The sequence below is a fragment of the Phalacrocorax aristotelis genome, chromosome 12 (assembly GCF_949628215.1).
Source record: "Phalacrocorax aristotelis chromosome 12, bGulAri2.1, whole genome shotgun sequence".
In the NCBI taxonomy this organism is placed as follows: Eukaryota; Metazoa; Chordata; class Aves; order Suliformes; family Phalacrocoracidae; genus Phalacrocorax; species Phalacrocorax aristotelis.
In genome coordinates this window covers 7,356,227-7,371,873 of record NC_134287.1, presented here as the reverse complement: position 1 = coordinate 7,371,873, position 15,647 = coordinate 7,356,227, and the positions used below count along the sequence as shown (strand labels likewise).

General features: G+C 64.9%; 2 protein-coding genes across 3 annotated transcripts; both read right to left on the bottom strand.

The window, feature by feature from the left end:
- Positions 1-147: 147 nt before the first annotated feature.
- LOXL4 (lysyl oxidase like 4) lies at positions 148-6,985 on the bottom strand. The gene is made up of 14 exons (XM_075107279.1): positions 6,688-6,985; positions 6,331-6,509; positions 5,991-6,202; positions 5,377-5,415; positions 5,037-5,253; positions 4,705-4,888; positions 4,281-4,435; positions 3,813-3,980; positions 3,437-3,599; positions 3,077-3,320; positions 2,706-2,821; positions 2,473-2,609; positions 2,168-2,279; positions 148-2,063 (listed from the first exon to the last, which is right to left on the bottom strand). The coding sequence occupies exons 1-14, from the start codon at positions 6,965-6,967 to the stop codon at positions 1,993-1,995; spliced, it is 2,277 nt and encodes a 758-aa protein (XP_074963380.1). The 5' UTR covers positions 6,968-6,985; the 3' UTR covers positions 148-1,992.
- A 2,965-nt stretch (positions 6,986-9,950) lies between these two features.
- PYROXD2 (pyridine nucleotide-disulphide oxidoreductase domain 2) lies at positions 9,951-14,680 on the bottom strand. 2 transcript variants are annotated; one of them, XM_075107637.1, is made up of 16 exons: positions 14,456-14,680; positions 14,005-14,024; positions 13,692-13,785; positions 13,533-13,606; positions 13,275-13,421; positions 12,978-13,131; positions 12,713-12,774; positions 12,502-12,599; positions 11,970-12,111; positions 11,744-11,878; positions 11,578-11,650; positions 11,312-11,468; positions 11,024-11,178; positions 10,779-10,885; positions 10,552-10,672; positions 9,951-10,335 (listed from the first exon to the last, which is right to left on the bottom strand). In XM_075107637.1, the coding sequence occupies exons 1-16, from the start codon at positions 14,610-14,612 to the stop codon at positions 10,265-10,267; spliced, it is 1,767 nt and encodes a 588-aa protein (XP_074963738.1). In that variant the 5' UTR covers positions 14,613-14,680; the 3' UTR covers positions 9,951-10,264. The 2 variants fall into 2 exon arrangements, with proteins under 2 accessions (XP_074963738.1, XP_074963739.1); XM_075107638.1 differs by lacking the exons at positions 12,713-12,774; positions 12,978-13,131.
- Positions 14,681-15,647: the final 967 nt, after the last annotated feature.

Sequence of the window (15,647 nt, the reverse complement as noted above, 5' to 3'; positions counted from 1 at the left end):
TGGGGGAAGGTGTGCACGCTGAGGGCTGCCACGCATGGTCCCTGCTGCTGTGGGGATGTCCATCTCTCCCAGGTGGTGGGTGTCCCTGACGGGTGGAAGGGTGGGGATGCAGGCAGGAGGGGTCGGGTAGGGCAGCGGGCAGGAATGTGCTGGCAGGGACCTTGTTTACTTCCGCAGAGCAGCTGCAGCCCCGAACAGCGGGGCCCTTGTTGGTGCATGGGCAGGGCTGCCTTCCTGGCCCAGTGCGGGGCTGTGATGTGGCTGCACTGCTGGCCCTGGTGGGCTGGGGGCTTCCTGCCTTGCCCTGGGGTGGTGGTGTGGGCAGGCAGCTGGGACCTGTCTTTGCCTCCTCTGCTTTGCATCGTCTCAGCATCCAAAAAACAGCCCTTTGTGCCCCAGTACTCCTGCCCTGTAGCCTGCCCAAACTCTTGGGGCCGTGTTTTGTGGGGCTCCCTTGCATTTTGCAGCAGGTGGGAGCAGGAACTGTGCTTTTCCACCAGCCCTGCCAGTGGTTTGCATGTTTTTGGTCACGGCTGCCTCACCCCAGCCTGCACGGAAGGGCTCGTGTGGCTGCCCTGTGTCCCCTGGCTGTCCCCCCAGCTTGGCGGTGGTGGAGCCGGTCATGACCCTGCAGCGGTGGCTGCCTGCCCCCTTGCCGGTGGCACGACACGTCTTGGTTGCAGCTCTCGGCTGCTTGCAGCTTGGCCAGTTGAGATTTCAGGGCACAAAGCTGTTCTCATCTGGAAAGCATCTTCCCTGCTGACCAGCATCCCTTGAATCCCAACCACAGCAGAGTGAGCCTCTGCCAGCATGTGCCTTGCCACAGCCTCTGGCCTTGGGCCACCCCGGTTTATCACCACCATCCCCAGTGGCTCCTCCACACGTGGGGACTGTCACATGTGGGTACAACCCAGCCTGTCCTGGCTGTGCAGGGCTGAGATGGGTGCTGGCAGCACCCCCCCCACCCTCGGCTGGTGTCTGCTGAGAAGGTGGGAACGGGAAGGGGTGTGCAAGGAGAAGGGTGGCACTGCCTGGTAGCCAGGTCACCAGGGGCCAGGCAGTACAGAGTGTGGGTCAGTGGTGAATATTCCCATTTATTTCCTTTAAAAAATATTTGCTAGAAACCATGGGAGGAAAGAAACACAGAGAGAAAGGGCACGGTGTCCCCTGTGTCCCCACCCTGCTTCCAGGAGCAAGGGCTTTGGGGGGGCAGAGTGGCCCCATCCCTACTCCTGGGGCTGGGAAGCTGCCAGGGCAGCCTGGGAAAGCCCAGCATGGCAGCTGCAGCTGCAGCAGCCGGTGGGCTGGCTGCTGGCCCGTGCTGCCACAGAGCTGGCCAGGTCCCTTTGCATGCATGGGGTCAGCCAGTTCAGGGCCAGGGTGCTCTGGCTGGCAGGGACTGCTGGCGGTGAGCCGGAGCCACTTGGCACCGGCCACACACAAGCAGCGGGGGAGGGCTGGTGGCTCTGGGTGGCAGAGGGGGTACACTGCCTGGCTGCGGGGACATCGCCTAGACCAGGGGTGTTCTTGGGGATTGGCTTCATGGTCCTGGTGGGGAGGAATGCAGGGGAAGGAGCAGGGGACTGTGGGGTTGCTAAGGGGGTACGCCCTCTCCCATTGCACAGCACCTTTATTGAGGACAGGACTGGTGCACGGGTGGCAGTGGCCGAGGCCTGTCCTGAGCCTGCTGGGACCAGGGGCTGGGTGGGCAGACTGAGGTAGTCATCCTGGGGAGCATGGGAGCTGCAGAGGTGAGGGCTGCTGCAGTACCCAGGCCCCTCTCACAGGTCCTGCCAGCAGCATGGTGCTGGGCACCCCTTGGTGCTCCTCACTGGCCCCAGTGCTTGTCTTCATCCTCTGTGGCAGCATCAATAAATACAAATGTCTTCGAGTTCCTGAGCTCAGGCCAGTGCTGCCGGGGTGCAGGAGCCGGGGTGTGGGAGCTGGGCTGCCCCGTGGCGCTACCAGGCATGTGATGATGCCAGGCGGGGGTCATACAAGGTTGTTGGCCAGGCGCTCCCGTCGCTCCAGATCGCTCACCACGTCGGCGCCATAGGCATCACCTGGGGAGAGCGATGGTGTGGGTGCGAAGGACATGGGACCTGTGGGACCCCCAGCCTTGACGCTTCCCCCCTCCCTGCCCGCCTCTGCTCCCGCCCCGCCGTACTTGTGTGGCAGCTGTGCATCCAGATGCGCTGCCCGTCATACTTGCACTGGCACCGCATCACATTGTTGGAGAAGTCCGACTCAGCCACCTCATGCTTGGGGTTCACAACCACCTGGGGAGGGCGAGTGGCAGGGCTGGGGGTATCGCTGCCGTGCCTTGGCCAGGCAGGGCCATGGCATGCACCGTGGGGTGCAGAACAGCACCCTGATATGCAGGGTGAGGGGTGCTGGTGGTACCCATGGAAGGTGGCCCCTAGCCCTGAGCAGCAGTGGCTTGGGGCACACCCTGCCCCTCTGTCCCTGTACCTGGAAGGTGTAGCTGCCTGGTGGCACATCGGTGATGTCAATCCACTGGCAGTCAATGTCGTGGCGGTAGGTGTCCCAGCACCCCACACTGACCCCCTGCTCCCCAAAGTTGGCGCAGGCAAAGCGTCGCTGCAGCCCTGCGGGAGGGAAGGGAGGTGAGGGAGGGCACGGGCAGAGCTCACCTTGGGAAGCAGGACGGGGGCTTTGCTGGCAGCTCCGCGGCTGGCACCTACCCTCAGGGCAGTTGGTGTCCTCCAGGCAAAAGCTGGCCTTATGCCCTTCAGCCACCTTAGAGCCATTGAGTGTCAGCAGGTCATAGTGGGTGAAGACCTCAATGCTGTGGAAGTGCCTGTGGGTACAGGGGATAAGCGGGAGGCGAGTGCCCGGCTGGCGAGCACGCAGGCAGCCCAGCCGGGAGCAGGCAGCACCCAGAGGCTCTGTGCAAATTACAGCCTTGAAGCCAAATAAAGCTGTAATGACAGTGCCAGCACGGATGCTGCTAATTACCCCGGGCGGGCCAACCGCTGTGGGATGGGTGCCAGCGTGTCCTGCCTGGCCCAGGGAGGGGCAGCCCCCTGCCAGTCCCTGCCCATGGGCCACTCACCGGTGGCACTGGTGCCAGGTCCAGGCGTGACGCCCCATCCTGGGTCGGAAATCAGCTCTGCCCAGGTTGTGGATCTGGGAGGAGAAGCGGAGGAGGCGGCGGTGGCCATAGGGCCACTGCATGTGGTCAGCAGAGTGGGAGAGGCAGCGCTCCTCATGGGCACAGTACAGCAGCTCCAGCGGCCGGTCCTCCAGGTAGGCTGTCTCCTGTACCAGCTGGGCGTTCATCACCAGGTCTGGGGCATCTGGTGTGGAGGGGATTGGCAGGGATGGAGCAGGTGATCCCCATCCTACATAGCCCCCCCTGGCTCTCTGTGCCAGGAGAAGGGGGGTGCCCCCCCCATGGGCTCCTGGTACTCACGGGCGGTGCAGGTAACCCCTGCCGAGAAGCGTCCCCCGCCGCTGGGGCAGTGGATAGGGCCGTGGCGCTGGCACTGCTGGAGGGCCAGCTCGGTGCCAGCACAGCGCACCCCACTCATCACCACCCGGGTGGCATCGGGGCTGCCTGCCCAGTACCACGTCTCCTGGGCAGAGGAGGAGCACAGCGCTCAGACCAGCCCTCGCACCCCCTGCCAGCACCCACCCCGCCTCCCCTGCCAGCTCCCCTGCCCCAGTGCTGCCACCACAGCTTGTAGCCCCAGACTGCCCCACGCCAGAGCCCCCGGCCACCCCGTGCCCACGCCACACATCCTGTTGGACCCCTCGCAGCCCAAGCCCCAAGCTGGGACCCCACTCACCTGGAGGGCATGGCTGGCAAAGCCCAGCCCCAGCTGTCGGCAGACGACCATGGCCTCATTCAACCCCCATTGTGCGCCGCACACTGCGCCCCACTGCAGCCGCCCCTGCACTGGCACCAGCACCTCCACCACACCCTCCTCGGGGCTGCGGCCCCCAACCAGCCGCACCTGCAGGCAAAGAGGGGCTAAGCCGGAGGCTGGGGCAGACCCCCAGCCGTCCCTCCCAGCTCTGCAATGGGGCAGGCAGCCCCATGCATCCAGCTGAACATCTCCCCCACCTTCTTCTCCCTCCCTTCCTCCCCATAAAACCATTTGTGCCACCAGCTCATCCTGCAGCCTCCCATCAATGTGCTGCTCTGTGTCCCCCTATCCCCTGGGCCACCCCAGGGTGGCTCTGAGCATCTCCACTGGGCACAGAGCTTGCGGGGCAGGGGCTCCACAGGCTCTGGGGAGGAGGCAGGAGCTCACCTGGCTCTGGAAGTTCATGTGGGGCACATGGCAGCGGACAGCAGCATCGTCCTCATGCCCGCACCCACTCCGCTCTGCATCCTGAAAGCGGCACTCGCCCAGGGAGCGCTCGTGGCCAGTGCACCGCACCTTGCTCATGTGGATGGGTCCCAGGCCTGAAGCAGAGGGAAGGTCAGCGCTCCCCGCTCTGTGCCCATCCTGGAGCAGGGATGTCCCCCACCCTCCTTCTCCTGGTCTGGGGGTTGCCTGCAGGAACAGGGCCACCCATGGCAGGAGCAGCCAGGGGAGTTCCATCCTAGTGCAGGCTGGAGCTGCCTGGACATCCAAGGATGCTCCAGCAGCACCCAGTAAACCAGGGGCTTTCCCCTTTGTGCCCCTCCAAGCCCAGTGATGCCCCAAGTCCTTGCCACACCATGTCCCTCACCTTGACCCATCTGCGCGCCCACCAGTGCCTGCTTTGCTGTTCCATAGCCCAGCTGCCTGCACACCACGCTGGCTGCGGCCAGGTCCCACTGCTTGTCACACACGGTGCCCCACTGCCCATGGCGCAGCACCTCCACCCGGCCCTCGCCGGCGTGGGTGCCAGCTCGCAGCCGCACAAGGAGGACCTGGACACGAGGAGCAGCTGGTCAGTGGCCCCAGGGCACAGCCACCTGCCTGCACCACAGGCATAGGTGAAAATGGGGTGGCTGGGTGCTACCTGGCTCTGGGACCTTCTGTGGGGAAGATGGGTCATGGGGCCATGCCAGGGCTCACCTTTCCTGGGGAGGTCTTGCTCCTGCCTTTGACTGTGCCCTTCTGGAAGGCAGGGCTGGGGAGGCAGCTGACGATGGTGTGCATGCCACGGGGGCAGGCATGCTGGCGGGGGGCTGGCGGGGCCACCTGCGTGGGGCAGCGGGCCAGATGGGTCTCCGTGCCCTGGCACCGCACTCTGTGGACCCAGAAGCTGTTTTTCTGACTAAGAGTCTTCAGGCTGCCGAGGGAGAGGAGCAGGGGCTGATGTCAGCTCGGGTGCTGGAGACTCTCCCCAGCCAACACCCGTGCTGGGTGCCCACTCAGGGTGCCCCTGCCCATCCTCCCCAGGGCTGGGCCCTACCTGGAGTTGGGGTCCTTCAGCTTCATGTTCCAGAGCTTCCTGTGGGTGCACAGAGGCAGAAAGTCGGGGGTGTGTGTGTGTGTGTGTGTGCCAACCCTGCAGGGCTCAGGACCCACCACTTCATCATCCCTGCCCTCCCTGCCACCCCGTGGCAAGTGCAGGAGCTGGGGGGAGTCCTCCCATGGCACGGCAGGGTGAAGACAGGTCCTCTCCCCACTGGCAATTACTGTGCCAAGCCTGCATGCCCCGGCGGGACTGTGTGACTCCTGGCACTGGCAAGGGCTCATTATGGGCTGTATTTATAGCCCCAGCCCGAGGCGGGGGCGGAGGGGCTGAGGGCCGCTTGCCTCTCCTCTCCTTCCACCCATACTTTACTGGGCATGGCTGGTGACTGTCCCCACAGCTCCCTGGCTGCTGCTGAGCCCAGCTCTGCCCCTCATCAAGGCCCCAAGAAGGGGGCCCAGGCACGGCCAGGCCACACCAGCATCCTGCTCACCCACCTACATGCACATCCCTTCCCCGACACCCCCAGTCTCCTGCCCCCACGGCGTGTCCAGCTAGGCGCCCTGCCCCATGTGCCCCATGGCTGCAACATGGCTCTCCTGCATCCTTACCGGTAGAAGCTAGTGTTGACATGCTTCTCCCGGGGGAAGCCCAGCATCCCGCAGACCACACGGCTGTTGTTCCTGGTCCAGCCAGCATCACACACCTGCCTCCAGCGCCCATTGTGCTTCACTTCCACAGCACCCTCTGTCACCGGCATGCTCAGCTTGGCCCGTGCCAGGATGGGCTTGAGCCGCACCTCCTCCAGGCTCTGCCCCGGAACCTGTCCCAGTGGGCACAGGCATGGGCATGGGGGCTCCAGCACGGAGGGCGGGGTGTGCAGGATGGGGACAAGGGGAAGGGTCAAAGGGACCTGCCTCAGCCCCTCCATCCATCTTGCTGGGCACTCACCTCTCCCAGGTGACCAGAGGTGGTGGCCTGGGGGGATACACTGGGCAGGCGCTGTCCTGAGCACACCACACCAGCGTCCTCACCGTGGTGACAGTCACTGGTGCCCCAGCCGTTGTGGACGCACTCTGCTAGGGAGCCCTCGCTGCCCCCACACCGCACGTTGTCCAGCCAGATGGGGCCTGGGGGGACAGGACATGCAGGGCTGTGGGTCACCATTGGGGCAGGGGGTCCCCATCTTCCTCCCCAGCACCATGGGCCCCTTCCAGCGCCCCACTGGGCAGGTTGCCCCAACCGGTGCTAAGCACGCTGCCCTTGCCAGGACCCCCCCCGTCCCCCAATTTCCCACCTGCCCCCTACCTTCCCCTTGGCCGTAGGTGGCACTATGGGTCCAGGTGACAGCTGCGGAGTAGCCCAGCTGCCGGCAGGCGACGGTGGCCGCGTGGAAGTCGAAGCCGTCGTCACAGATGGTGCCCCAGCGCCCTTGGTACAGCACCTCCAGCCGACCCTCCCCGGCTGGCCCCCGTGGCCCCACCAGCCGCAGCTGTGCCAGGGCTGGCTCCTGCCCGCTGGGGGCCACGCAGCACAGCAGCAGCAGCAGCGGGAGCTGGATGGGGCTCACGCCAGCCGGCACCACCATTGCGGCTCTTGGGGTGGGATGCCTGGAGACAGCCCAACACTGAGCCCTTGGAGGTCACAGCAGGATGGGGGCTGCTGCTGCAGCCCCCTGTACCCCAGGAGCTGGGCTGTAGTGGAGGGATGTCATAGCCCCTCACACAGCAGTGACACCCCTGTCCCTGCGCTGCGGCGGATGCAGGGGCTAGTCCGTACCATCCACAGCTCGCAGAGTCCCCCACCCCGGGGCTCAGCCCCAGCCCCACACTCACCTGCCCCTCGCCAGGGGCACCCAGCCCTGGCACAGCCCCCACCCCCCACCCCAGGCACTCACTGACCCACACAGCCCTGCTGCCAACAGCCACGGGAACCCCCAGGAATCTACCCTGCCCCTATTGCTTCCTGCCTGCTCCATGATTCAGGCCATGGGTGGGGGCCCCACCGAGCCCCCCTTTATCCCCCCCCGAACACTGTGCCGGACACCAGAGTCCCTCCCCGTCCTGCACAGAGCCCCTGTCCCCCATCACTCCACCTCTCCCCCTGCATCCCCACTCAGAGCACTAGTGGGGTTGCTGTTCCCCCCTTCCATGTGCCCAGAAACCCCCGCCCCCGGGGCCATCCTTGGCACTCACCCTGGCAGCGGGTGATGGTGCGGGGCAGGCAGCAGCGCGGGGCGGGCAGTGGCGAGGGAACGCGGTGCTGGCTCACCCCGGCCTCCAGCAGCGCTCCTGCCGCCGAGCACCGCCTGCCGCCGCTTTTATGGTGCGGCGGGGTGGGCCGCCACGGGTGGGGGCCCACGCTGCCCAGCCCGGCCCCGGCCCCCCCACCCCCTCCCCGCACCATGCCTGGAGTCCAGCCCTGCCTCCCCCGCCCCTCCTCTGCCATCCTGGCCCCTGCCCCAACCACTGCCCCGCCCCCCCGCCCCCAGCTTGGGAGGGGGCCGAGCATCCCTGGGATAGCCCCTACCTACGTGAGCCTGGAACCCCCCTAGAATGAACCCAATGTCTCCAGTCAGGAACGACACCCCCCCCAGCACCACCACACCATGGGGGTGGACCCCAGCAAGGGAGAGCATGGGTTTTATAGGGGTGACATCTGAGACACCCCAAAAGGACACCCCTTGCACCTTCCCACCCCAAGCAGCAGCTCAGGCTGGAGTGCCTGGGGGTGCACAGAAACCAGGACAGGTTGTGGGTTGGCACTGGTAGCCCAGAGTAGGGTCCTTCTGGGGCTTGGGGCATCACTTGGGCCATCCACGAGCCAGGCTGGCTGTGAGGGTCCCCAGGCACAGTCCCCCCATCCGTGGGACATGGAGATGTGGGATTCCCTCCCTGACCTGCCCTGGGAGCAACCTCCAGCTTGGGGTGACATCTGTCCCTGGGGCACCCTGCTTCCCGCCTGCCCTGCTGTGCCACGCCATGGGACGGGGATAAACAGGAAGCCCTGTGCCCTCGCCGTGGCCAGGGCCCAGCCAGGAATGTGCTGGTGGCCACCAGACTGTTTGTTTGGAGTCGCAGCAGCTGGTTCCTGCCGGGAGGGGCCAGGATCAACATGGCTGGGAATAGCCGGTGAGCTCATCGCCACATCCCACAGGAGCCTCTGCCACCCCCAAGGCATGCAGGGGTGCCCAGTCCCAGGACCTCCTCTCAGGGCACCCTCCTCCCAGCCCTATGCCCCAGCCTGCCTCAGGGCACATGCTGGAGCCTCTCCTGGGCTGGGGGTCCCTGGCCAGGCCAACGTGGGGGTCATGGAAAGCCCTGGGGAAAGGCAGGGTTGGGGGCCAGCAGCAGAGCCCGTGACTCAGTCGTGTCTCAATGTTTTGGAGCTCAATTACTCAAGTGTGAGGCCAGGAGGCCCCCCAGGCCTCTCCAAGGTGGAAGCCGGCAGGGGTGCAGGGCAGGTGGGTACTGGGTCCCGCTCCCAGCTCTGGCTTTGCTCCTAGGGGCTGCAAGAAGAGAGCAGCTGGAGGGTCTGGTGGGCTCTCCCACACCTGGGACCTGCCAGCCTCAACCTGCAGCAGTGGGGGCTCTGTGTCCTGCTGCTCAGTGTGACCATGTCAGGCTGGAGGTATCCCCCCATCACTGTCATCCCACTCCATCCCAGCCCTTGGGGCTTACTGGGTGCCAGCACCTGCAGCCCTGGGCAGCCAGCAACTGCAGCAGCTAAAAATACACTGCCGGCAGCAGGGCAGCCCCGTGCGCGGGAAGCTGTGGGCAGCAGGCAGGCGTGCGGGGCTATTCTCAGAGGGCTGCGGGACTATTCCTGGCCAGTCAATATTGATTCAGCCAGCTCAGGTGCAACAGCTCAGCCTGGCAGCACCGTATTTAGGGCCCGGTGGGAGGCGAGGCGGGCGGCTGAATCAGGAGCATTGTCCAGGGGAGGAAGAGGGCAGGGAGAGGATGTGAGCTCTGTAATCTGCAGTGAGCGGCTCCCGGCAGCAGCCCGGGAGAGCGGCACACCCTGGGCCTGCCGCCGGCTGAGGGGTGGCCAGCGAGAGCTGCTGGGCTGCAGGGAGCATCTGCCCTGTGGATGGACAGGGCCAGTACATGTGCAGGCAGCTCCTGGCAGGAATGGAGGGGTGTGCAGGGCACGGGGGGGCAGCTGCCAGGCCTGGCTCCTGCAGGGTCTGCGCTGCTGGGCACGTGGCTGCTGTACAGCCACTGAGGGCCAGGAGGACAGTTTGGGGGCTCCAGGTAGCAAAGCCGGTTTCAAGCAGCTCCCTGGTTGCCTGCTTGTTCTAGGCACCTTGTGGTCATCCAGGCCAGCCCAGGGCTGGATGCCTCCAGCCAAATAGCCCTGCATGCACCTGAGCCTGCATCAGTGAGCAGAGGAGAGGGTGAAGGGCTGGTTGTCCCCTTTCACTGCTCTGGGACATGTCTGTCCCCTCTGGCAGCTCCCCCAGGGCTGCACACCAGCCCCAGTGCAGATGGCACAGCGCAGACCCCCCTACGATGGCATGTTGGGAACTGCATGAAGAGCTGAAAAAAACACAGCGAGCATGCTCAGGAGAGAGCCCGGGCCAGGGTTTATTTCCACAGGTGCAGGCAGGGCCTGAGCAAGGCTCGCCATGGCTGCCCAGTGCCCAGGAGGCACTCAGGCAAGGCTGGGCTGTGGCAGACTGGGAGCAGCCACGTGTTCAAGGTGACGGTAGCAGCTGGGAGCACAAGGGATCCTGCCAGCCTGCACCCCCTGGCTCTCAGGGGATGCTGCTACCCTGCAGTGCCTGGGAAGCAAGTTGGGGATGGGTAGGGCTCTGTATGGGGTCAACATGGCTTGCTGCATCCACAGACCTGCATAGGCAAAGTCGGTGTCACCACTGCCATCACAGGCGCCTGAAGTCCTCGAGGGCCACCCGGGCGGCATTGCGTCCCACTGCACCCATCACTCCTCCTCCTGCAGGAGAGCAGAAATGGGGAGCAGCGGGCAGCTCCAGCCCCTGGACATGAGGCCCAGGGCTGCACCAGTGGAGCTGCCCCAGCTCCCTACCCATTCGAGAGCAGAGAGGGAAGTCAACACCCTCTGCCCTGTGCTGCCCTTGCACCCCTTCCATGCATCCCTGCCCTCCTCCTGCAGCCCCCCAGGAGGGTCTTGGCTCACAGTCCTACTCACCAGGGTGGGCTCCGCTTCCACACAGGTACAAGTTGGGAACTGGGGACCGGTAGCCTGAGTAGGATGGTGCTGGACGGGCAAAGTACAGCTGGTCCAGAGACATCCCTCCATGGAAGATATTCTGCAAGCAGAGCTTTGTGAGAGCTGGGTGTGCCTGGCCCAGGGCTGTGCGCCCACCAGCACTGGCACCAGAGCAATCCTCAGAGCTTAGCCCACATGGTACCCACCCCGCCGGGCAGCCCAAAGATCCTTTCCAGGTCTGGTGGCACCAGGATGTCCCTACCGATGACAGATGCCTTGAACCCTGGGGCATAGGCTTCGATGCAGTCAAACACTAGAGAGGGATAAAGAGACTGGTGGGCAGTTTTTGGGGGACATGGTGGCCAACCCCTGAGCAACTCCAGGGTGGTTCTGCTTGTGGGCATGGACCAACGCTCCTGGTGTTACCCAGGGCCGCGTATGCATTACGTACCCGTGTCTGCGTATGCATTTCTGGCCTGCTCGTCCCAGGGCTGCCCACCCGCCAGCACAGAGGGTGTGTACTGGGTGAAGAGGGACACGACGTGGCAGCCCCGTGGAGCCAGCCCCGGGTCCAGTGCTGAGGGGATGCAGAGCTCAATCATGGGCCTGGGGAAGCAGGACACTAGCTGGTCAGGCAGAGGGGAACCCAGCCACCACAAACCTCTTCCCCCAGCACCACCCACCATGGCTGTCCTGCCCCTTCCTTGGGGTACTGAGGTGAGCCAGTGCAGGCTCCTACCTGCTGGAGGGGTGACCTTGGGTGGCCTCAGTGAAGGCCTGGTGAAGGAGGTGGGTGCCCTCGCAGTTGAGATGGATGGAGCACTGGTGGTGGGGCAGGGGCTGGCCGTTGCAGGCGTTGGGGACAGCCAGGAAGCTGGGCAGCCGATCCACGGCCACTGGGTCCAGGAGAGGAGAAGGGGGAAGTGTGGTGCAGCCTCTTGCTGAGCCTGGTGCCAGTGTCCTTCCAGCAGGGACAGCAGCAGAGGTGGCCCTGCCAGTACCTACCATTGATCTTGGTGACAGGAGAGCGCGTGTCGGCCTGCCGGATGCGCTGGATGAAATCCTTTGGCAGCTGCTCCTGGGGTAGGAGAGGCCGGGGCAGAGCCCAGCAGTGAGCGGGGCAGCCCGGCCGGGGGATGCGAAGCCCCTGCCAGTCCTGTGTGCCCCATACCTGGGGAGTGAGCTCCAGGAAGGTGATCTGGGGGGAGGCGTTGGACAGCACCAGTTTGCTCCTCACCTCCGTCCCATCTTGCAGCACGACACCCTGTGCCCGCCTGTCCCTGCCCAGCAGCACGCTGGACACTGCCTGGGCAGGCAAAGGGGACAGGACCTCACCAAGAGCATCCCCACTGCCTGCAGGCTGGCCAGGCACCTACCCGCACCCAGGTACCTCATACCTTCTCAGCAAAGATGTGGGCACCCCGGGCAGCCGCTGCGCAGGCGATGGCTTGGGACAGGGCTCCCATCCCACCAGCCACATAGCCCCAGGCCCCCCGCCGTCCCTCCAGCTCGCCCATCACATGGTGCAACAGCACGTACCTGTGATGGCAGGACCCCAGGTTAGCCACCAGCCGAGGGGACAGGTCTGTCACCTGCACGGCATGGTGAGGATGGTGCCACGGCACGTGTAGATGGGACTGTGCCAGCTCATGGAATGCCAAATCAGTTACAGGGAGCACCCCCTGGCCAGGACTTGACCTGTCCTAGGGACAGGGGTGTCCAAACAGCAAAGGAGCAGTAGGGACCACTCAGGAGAGCCATATGGCAGGGATGGGGGCAGCACCTTGCCCAGCCCCAAGCCCTGAGCCACCCTGGCAAGGCTGAGTGGGCAGCAGGAGGGAGGTGCAGCGGGGCAGGGCACAGGGTGCCAGAGCATGCAGAGCCAAGGGGCTGCCTGCACAGAGGATGGCAGGAGGAAGGGATCCTCACCCACTGCCCGGGGTGTGGGGGCTGGCCATGGCTCCAATCACTGCGTCAGTAGCCAGAGTTGCCTTCAGGGGCTCCGACTCAAACCACTGATCCAGGATCTGGCCCAGGAGAAAAGGGGTGTGCCAAGCTTGGGGTAGGGACCTGCCATAGCACCCTCGCAGGCATGCAGGCAGGCAGCTGGTGGCTCTGTGCCACTGCTGCTGGCACTCACCTTGGAGATGGGGGCTGTGAGCACCTCGTAATAGCGGGGCAGCTGCGACCCCAGTGCCAGCCCTGGGGGTGCAGAGGCAACATGAGACATGCACAGCTGTGCCAGCGTCAGCTGCCTGCGCTGGAGGGGTTTGTGGACAGGTACTGGGCAAGCCTGCTGGCCAGCCAGCCCAGCTGGAGCTCCTGAGGAGCCTGTGCCCTGGGAAGGAGCTTCACCCACTCCAGGTGCAGGTAAATACCCGCTGCTATTGGGGTCCCAAATGTACCTGCCTGCAGCAGGGGCCGCAGGGCTTGCAGGGCTTTGAGCCGCTGGAGCAGGGACCCCTGCCCCAGGGCAGCTGTATCCACTGGTGGGGCATCCAGCAGTGGATCAAGGGCTGACACTAAGGCCCCCATGAATGCCTCGTACTCAGGGTAAGCCTGAAAGGGGACAGACAGGAGGCAAGAGGGAGTGTGCCATGGTGAGTGCAATGGATACCCCACCTAGGAGCATCCCTGCCGCTCCGCTGGGCAGAGCAGCTCCTCGGGGTCTTTGCCGTGCCAGGCATGTGCCCCCGTAATACCTGTGCATCCTTTTGGGAGAACTGAGCGATCTGCTGCTGGGTCTGGGCCATGTCGTGCCCCAGCAGGAGGGAGCGAGGGGGGCTCCTGTCCTCCAGCAGTGGGGTGAAGGAGTAGGGGTCCCGTGGGAGCACCCTCAGACCGTGTTGCTGCAAGACAGGGATGGCAGAACCCACCCTGTAGGAACAGCTTGGCAGTGGGCTCACCCTGCCAGTGTGCCCGGAGGTGCCGGCAGCCTGGCAAGGGATGGGTGCTGCTACCTGCAGCTCCAGCTCAGTGTAGATCTGCGGCCGCAGCAGGCTGAGCAGGTACGATGCCCGGGAGAACTTGAAGCCTGGAAGATGTAGGGTGTGGGGGGGTGGCAGTGCCTGTGCCTAGGGCTGACCAGGGGCGGGGGGACACAGGGTGCACAGGGGTACCTGGCACAATCTCCTCTGTGACAGCTGCACCACCCAGCACATGGCGTTTCTCCAGCACGGCCGTGCGCACCCCTGCCCGCTGCAGGTAAGCAGCCTGGGGGGAGTGAAGCGTCATGCTGCCCATCCCTCTGGGTGGGATGTGTCCTCATCCCCCCCTCACCAGGGGGGGCTCTGCTCCCCACAGCCCTGTGGGAACCCCCAGCCCCACGGGCCCTGCCACCAACACCCCCCCCTTACCCACAGCACAGACCCTCCCTGGTCCGCCACCTTCCCCCAGCGATGAAGGTGGCAGCACCCCGCTCTCGGTACTTACTGCCACCAGCCCATTGTGCCCTGCAAGGAGAGAGGGAGGTGAGTTGAGCGCAGCATTAGGCCAGTCCCACAGCACAGGGCACCCTGCCATGACTGGGGTGCCACAACTATGCAAATAATGAGGCTCTGGACATAGAGATACAGGTGACAGGGAGCATCCTCCCCCATCCCTATAGCCCTGGACCTATGGGTGCAGGAGAGTGGGACAGAAGTGGTCAAAGCAGATGCTCCAGCTGTGCCCTGCACAAGCAGCATGTTGGGGGCTGCAACGTGCCCAGCTGTGCAAGACCCCTGCACCCTGCCGGCACAATGAGCATGTCGGTGGCCTGCAATGTGCCCAGCACCACCATAGTCCCCACCTAGCCACCCCCTCACCTGCCCTGGGGGGAAGGCAGCTAGGTGTCCCCACTGGCTCCCTGCAGCCCAGCACTGGCTCCCTCACCCTGCATTACCTGCTCCGATCACCACTGCATCATACTCCCGCTGCAGCCGGTCTGCAACCCCGACGTGGGCCAGCCGCGATCCTGGCAGCCCCGGGGAAAGATGCCAGCCTCGCAGCCAGCGGGAAGGGCATCCTGTGCCCATCTTTGCCCAGATCCTGGCTGCCATTGCCCCGCAGTGCCCAGCTGTGGCTGCGTGGAGCCCGGCAGCCTGGACTTCGCTTTCATGGCGGAGCTTTTCCCAGGGCTTCCGGGCATGGGGAGGGGCTGGGGGGGGCCAGGGCAGTGGATGCCTTGGCGCAGAGCCGGACACTGCGTCCCAGGGCTTGTGGGGAGGCTGGGCAGGACAGGGGCACATGCCAAGCACTGCCCCCGCAGCGCCCCACTGACCCTGGCGGAGCTTTGCCAGGGACTTGCAGGGAGGCTGGAGACCAGCCCCAGCACTGAAAAGGCAACAGGGTTGGATCCTGCCTGGTGCTCAGCAGGGTACCTGCACCCCAGGAAGGCACTGGGGCCTGAGAGGTGCCCCGGCCCCTGTTCTGCTCCAGGGAGGACCCAGGGGCATGTCGCTGGGGTGATGGGCCAACAAGTACTTCGAGACAGGAGGAGCTTGAGTCCTGCCCTGAGCAGGCAAGCCCCGAGCAGTCCTGAGAGCAGCGGGAGAAGGAGCAGCTTGGCTCCAAACCCAGTGCTGTGGCTTGTCAGGGCAAATTCCTGCCCAGCAGGATGGGGCAAAGGCCCCGCTGTGGTCCAGTGCTCCCTGGACCACTGTCCTCAGCCCTAGCAAGCAGCACAGAGCCACGAGGGAAGTGGCTGCTGGAGCCCCTCGGGGCTGGCTCCCTCCCCAGCTAAGCCTGGGGGATTTGCATGTGCACCCAGCCCAAACATGCCTGGGAAACACATGAGCTGCCTCGGCTTTACCCACTGTTCACAGATGAGCTTGGCCCCACAGCTGACTGGTGTATGGGAGCCCAGGTGCAGGGAAGGGGGTGCACGATGGGCTCCACCTCCCCAGAGCCTGCCAAGCCCCTGAGGGCCCCACACTGCATTTCGGGGCAAGGGGAAAGGGGGATGCACCCTGGGCCATTCCTCCACACAGGTTTGGCTACACTGTTTTGTTCTCCAGCCAAAGCTGCGCAGTGATGCCAAGCCAATGCTATAAATCCTGCTTTGGAAATGCACTTTTCAGCAAGAAGGTGATCTG